The sequence below is a fragment of the Onychostruthus taczanowskii genome, unplaced genomic scaffold (assembly GCF_017590055.1).
Source record: "Onychostruthus taczanowskii isolate IOZ18803 unplaced genomic scaffold, ASM1759005v1 scaffold59, whole genome shotgun sequence".
NCBI lineage: Eukaryota > Metazoa > Chordata > Aves > Passeriformes > Passeridae > Onychostruthus > Onychostruthus taczanowskii.
Window position 1 is genome coordinate 4,053,520 of NW_024503568.1, and position 6,337 is coordinate 4,059,856.

Sequence of the window (6,337 nt, forward strand, 5' to 3'; positions counted from 1 at the left end):
CATTCATCTGGTAGAGAGCACCAAAGTCAGACTGGACTTAGAATGAACTGTTTAAGCTGTTCAAACACCAGTAGTGAAAAACCCCAGTGCCCTTCCTCTCTGGAAAAGAGAGCCGTTTCTTGACAGATAATCTGTGCACACTTCAGGAAACATTTAGGGCAGTTTGAAACCTTTCAAGTGGTGCAACACTAAAACAAATTTTCTAAAGCAGATTCTTTCTGCTGGTTCACATGCGTGACAAAATCAGTTTTGCATTTTAGAGATGACTCAAACCTCGGAAGGGATGCAGCTCTTTCTTTTCATGTTTTGCTCTAGAAAATACTTACATTTCCGAGGTCAATAATGAAACAATCTCCTTTGTTGAAGCTGGTCCACGCCAGGGGGACTTCTGTGGCTCTTACAACTCTCCTGCCCTTGATATGCAGCAGCCTCTGGGCACTCAGATCATTAGTAACAACATGATTAAATCCAGAGGCAACACCACCTGCCTGAATAAAACAAAACAAAGCAGTCAGCTTTATTTCAGCTTAATTTCTGCAAAGTTAGTTTTTTTGGTTTTTTTTTTTTTTTTTGCTACAGCTGAGGAGCTGCGGAAAAAATTAGTTTATGTAGTGAGAAGCAAGCAAAAGTAATGTACTGTTTAAGAGTTCTGACCACAGAGCAGACAGACATCAGTGCTGCTGAACTCTCAGGTGTGAGCCTTTAGCCAAGGGAGCAGATGGCACCGTCCTTCAAAGGGTTTTCAGATAAACAGCAAAGGTGAAAGCACAAAATTTACAGCACTCTCCTTTACAGTATTATCTCCTTCAGAAAATGAGATAATACTGAACCCCATTGTTAGGACAAAAGTCAAGGACTGAGGAAAAGCAGAGAAATACACAGCTCCTTTTGAAGTTTTTCAAACTTGAATCTCAGAGGTCCAGGTGGTTTTAGTCCCTGGTTACATGTAGATGGAGAGATAATTCCACAGCAGCTCCGCAATTTTATGAAAGGAATATTTGCAACTTAAGAGTCAACCTGGCAAGGAGTAGCAAACTAGGGGAAGTGAGAGCAAACTGTTGATTTACAATCTGTGAGTGTAAAAATAAGCATAATCTTGTAAACTGGCTTGGATGTCTGCCTCTGTGAGGCAGCATTCTCCACTCCTCTGGGAGACTCAGACCTTGTGTTGGAACAGAGAGTGGCTCTTGAAATTACAAAAAAAAACCAAAAAACCAAAAAAACCAAAAAAACAAAAAAAAACCAAACCAAAACAAAAAAATTAAAATGTAAAAGTTAGGGTGCATCACTGCCAACCTTACTTACGCAGAGTTAAAAGCTTGATTGTGTAGATAGAGAGAAGCTACAAACCTTCATAATGGGGGGAGGGAAAAGGCTGATTGAGCCATGGCTCCCAGGGCTTCTACTATGGAGACATTCTCAGGAGATCTATTACTTTATTCTTAAAAAAAACACAGTTGTTGATGGGGGGGGAAAAAAAATTACTTTTCAGCTATTCAGCTTCTGGAAGTGACACAAGGACACTGACACTATACCTTTCCAAAAGCTAAAATTTTTCAAAAAATTTTGGGAGATTGTTTTATCTACTTCAGAAAAAAAAGCCGCAGTAGGACTGCAAAAACATCATTTTTAGATTCAAATGAAGTTCTATGAAATTCTGGTATTTCCATTCTATTAATGTTTCTAACCACTTGAGCAAACTGCATTTGAACAAAAATACTTGGTCAGAAATTTTTTCTGTGACATTTAACATCTCCCAGACACAGAGTCCCTACTATGAGCTCTCTCAGACACACAAGTATGAAATTTCAGGACAGCTTTATTTTGGAGAAAAAAAATTGGGAAAGGTTTTCACATATCAGAAGAGGCACCGGCAAACAAGCTGCTGCTTTCTGTACAAACACTGGACTCCTACAGTTAAGGATGGGTGGTTCAGATCTAAACCCACAAAGCATTAATAAACTATTTTTAAAATCTCCATTTACAAAGAAAACCATTTTTATGTAGGGAAAATGTTACATACAATTTCAGAATGTATTTTTACAGACTCTTTACCTTGTATTTAATTCCTCCTTTGAAGTAACCCACAAACTCAGTAGACTCATATCCTTGAATTTCTCTACTCTGCACAGGCTTTCCTCCTAGATAGTCATCCAGTTGAACAGCAAAGATAGCTGCAGCTGTGCTTTCATCCTGGGTGCATTCTTTCCCTGAAATAAGGGGAAATATGTCAATAAAACATTAACATAATTTTGAATTCTGTTGGAGAAATTGTTTCTGCAACAATTGGACACTGCCTTCAGCAGGTTGTATAACCCATGTTTATGCAGAAACAAAGCACTGAATCACAATCTTGTTCACCACCAAATCACATGATCTTCCAGACCATTTCTTGACTACTTGTAGAACTGCATTCATAAGGAGAAAAGGGAGTAAAAAATAGAGAAGTTCATCTTCTCTTAGAATCTTCAAACAAAAGAATAATTTAACTGAGTTTAGCATGGCAAGTGTCAGCTGTAATCTTTTTTGGACTTTTAGCTGAAGTTCAAAGAAAGAAAGGCCATGTGAAAGGACTGTCCAGATGGTAAAACATATATTTATTCTAAGAACAACTCACCAAGCCATAGAGCCAGAATAATTCAAAAGAATCCTCTTGACACTATAACGTAAGCAAGATATTTTGCCTGGTACAGCTGAGAGAAAGAAAAGCAGCTTTGGGGCTCAGATATTTGCTTCATGAGGTCACACTTTGTTTTGTACCTTGTAGAAAGTAGCCTATTCCCAAGACTGTAGCAAGATAGCCTTTTGACCTAGTGTGCTGGTGCCTGCACAGGCAGAAAACAGGCTGTACAATAAACCAAAGATTTTAATACATTTTGGATGAACATTTTCAGCAGTTTTAATTGTTTCAAGAAAAGCACAAATAGAACCAAGTCTCAAAACCCAGGTTTCTCAGTAACTATAGTAGAAAAAGGAAAGGTGAGGCCTTCCATTTGGGTCCCAATTGTTCCATGATAGAACTTGCTATGTTCCAATATGCTTTTGCAGAACTGGGTACCACCTTAAAAGGCAATGGCAATGTTTTTGAGGTTTAAGGGGTGTTTTTTGTTCTTTTTCTAAATAGGGGTAATCATACCCATTAATACTAGATCTTTCTAAATTACTACTTGCAAATACATAACAGGGTTCAGGGTTAAAGAAAAACGGTTTTTGAACAGTCAGAGATAAGAACTACTATCAGACTTGGTCTCATAGCTGTTATGCAATAAAATACTCAGCAAAATCCAATTAAAAAAAAATCAAGTGAGCATCAATCCAAGCATAAGTTACTCAAGCTTGTATGAAAACCAGATTTATCTTCCAGTTTAAGGCACAAACACCTATAAATAAGCCAGAACATAAAAAGAAAAAAGAACAAGCTTTTACCAAACAGAGAACAGATCCTGGGTCACATGGACAGATCTTATGACTTCATCTCTGGGGACAAGGGTTAAAAAATAGTTTAAAAAACACCATGCATGATTTTATTAAAGATACAAAGTGGGGTATAGCCAATTTCACTTGCACAAGTGTTTTCATCCTGGCACAGTGGGTGCTATTTCCATTAAGGCCAGTTTCAAGTGCAGACAGCTTACTTAGGATTAGTACAGCTACTGAGGCATCCCTCAAGTGCCAGTAGAGACAACTGAGTCAGGATGTCTGAGCAATGTTGAAAGTAGATACAGCTGCAGCAAAACAGATACACATTGATTGGTGGGCCATGCCAACAATGTTGATGCACCCTGGTTAGCTTGCTCAGAAATTATGCAACCTCAACAGCATCTCAGTGTATGTGAGATACTTGGTAAAACACTGGCTTTCCGAAGCTTCAGCATGGCACAACAACTGTGGGGGTCACTTTACCCCACTGATGCCAGTCACAGCTGAAGACTGTCAGCACATTGAGGTCACAGACCATCCTCCCATGGTCTAGCCTTCTTTTAACCCCTTGGGTGTGCCTGAGCAAGGCAGTAGGAGGACCTTTGTCACTATGTAACAGGAAAATTTGATGTTGGGGGTCCTTTTTATGGGTCAGAATCTGTGCACACTCACAGCCACTGTACGTGGCTGCCACAATAACATACCACAGATGACAAGCAGGAGTAGGACTGCATCACCAAATGACAAGGGCCTCGTAAGTACCTAAGACCAAAGTCTGTACTGTTTCCCCCATCACAGTAATTCTTTCTTTACATCCCGAAGTCTGAGAGATAGTGACTGCTGCAGCTGTCCAGAAACACTTATGGGAAGTCTTCAGAAAGACCCTATTGTGATCTTCCTCCCCACAGATTATAAAGTCTTTGCTTACAAGGGAAAAATTTGGTGAACATAACAGCAGTGTGAACCAGTTAAAAATACCAACATTATTCTACAGTTTTTGCCCTGAGAGTGACTGGCCCTCCCAATACACCTTATTTGAAGTCCTGGTCTCCTGTTGTATTAAGTGCGCAGCAGTGTTCGAGATTACTCCACCTTGCTACTGAAATATCTAGTAAGCAGGAAGGGATTTGCCAGCAGTGAGCCTCCCTGCTGCCACCTCACCAGCTGCACAACAACAGTGGATGCCCAGATCACCTGAAGCCATTTAGACTACCTAGACAGCACCACATCAGCACAACATGTGCATCAACGTGTACAACTAAAGCTCTTTAGCTACCAGCAATGAGGTTTTAATTGCTGCAAATGTCAGTCACTGTTCTACCTTCCCTTCCCAAGAGCTGCAAACAGCCCTTACATCACTCCCTGTGATGTGTCTACAAGACCTTCACTAGGACATGAGTAGTTCCAGCTTCATTAACAAAGGTCTATAAAGCCAAACCCTGCTACTAATTAGCAGCACTGCTGACAGAAAAGTCTCTGCCAGAAATTCATTCACACTGCCATCTATGATTATACTCTTACCAGACATAGACACTAACATGCTTGCCAGCTGGAAAACTCCGAAGACATGAAAAATTCAACACTCAAACATTTAAGCAGAAACAATCCAAGCTTTATCTGCAATTATTTTTCAATGCATGCAAAAGTACAATGAGAACTGCAGCAACTCAAGCACGTTAATGTTAATACACCTACCTATCTTTATATGCGCTCATTGAGATGATTGCCTACAAACACAAACTTGGTGAAAGAAGAAAAAAGTTGTAAGTTTCAGGCAGCTAAACAGCAATCACTGTGGCAGGATCTGTCGCCAGATGGGGAAGTCACATGAAACCTCCGGGACATGAGTCACATAAAACAGAACTTTGATGAAAAGCGGGCTGGTCAAAGTGGAAGACATCAGCCCAGTTCCAATCGCAGTAGGCTGTCAGACTGATATTAACGAGGTTTTAAAGAAAACCTGGTGCCTGCATGTGATCTCTGTACCAAAGCAAAATTAATCTAGCTGGAAAAGGCACACCCAGACACAAACCAGGGCAACAACACCACAGGGAGATGGTCAAGAAGACATTTTCACCCACACAGAAACAAAGGCAACAAAATTACTCGTGAGTGAAAGCAAGATCTCACTCCAGAACCTCTGTCGGGTGCAGCCAAGATTTGCCTTTAATACTTCAGTACTTTCCCGAACTACCACCACAAAGTAAGCAAGCTTTCACCTTTCTGTCACACCCCACTGTCCCACCACTCAGTCCCTCAGCATCGGAGGAGATGACGCTTGGCACCAGCCCGATCCTCGGTAGCAGCCCCACTTCTGCCTCCACCTCGAGTACCCCTCTTGGAAGCCTCGCACCCGCAGCCTTACTGAGAAGGGCGGGGAAAGCCCAGCCCCGGCGAGATGCCCCGGAGCCCGGCGAGCCCTTCAGCAGCCGGGTGTGCCCTGCGGGCTGCCCTCGCTCCTACCGAGCCAGTAGTGCAGGCGGTAGGCGACCTTGTCCCCGCGGCGCTCCGTGCGCAGCACCAGGTACGCGTCCCCAACGAAGAAGTCGCCGTGGCGGCTCGGGGGCACCGGCACCAGCTCCAGCCGCTCGACGCGCCACACCTGCAGCCCACTCTGCTGCCCGGCCTCGGCGAACGCCGCCGGGAACCGCTCGGGAGCCATGGCTGGGAGCGGAGAAGCGGCGGAGGCTCCGCAACGCCCGTTTATAGCGCCGGGCGGGCGGGGCCGGCCCGGGCGGGTGCGGAGCGATGCGCCTGTCCCACCCCTTCCAGCAGCGCCCGGGGCCGGCTCGGCTCTCCTTAAATTAATAATTTTTAACACGCCTGTTAAACAAACTCACCCGGAATCCCTTTGGCGTCTGTTGCCCAGCGCCGTAGAGGGGTGTTATAAAGAAATCAGCCACCCTCACTACAAACG

At 43.2% G+C, this 6,337-nt stretch overlaps 1 protein-coding gene across 1 annotated transcript in view; it reads right to left on the reverse strand.

The window, feature by feature from the left end:
* Positions 1 to 6,091, reverse strand: part of SCIN (scinderin) — a 47,688-nt gene extending 41,597 nt beyond the window's left edge. Inside the window, exons 1-3 of the mRNA XM_041418229.1 lie at positions 5,884 to 6,091; positions 2,056 to 2,210; positions 327 to 488 (exon numbers count right to left, since the gene is read on the reverse strand). Of these exons, the coding sequence (XP_041274163.1) occupies positions 327 to 488; positions 2,056 to 2,210; positions 5,884 to 6,082 (516 nt within the window). The 5' untranslated portion in view covers positions 6,083 to 6,091. The remainder of the gene's footprint in view (positions 1 to 326; positions 489 to 2,055; positions 2,211 to 5,883) is intronic.
* Between the last annotated feature and the right edge of the window lie 246 nt (positions 6,092 to 6,337).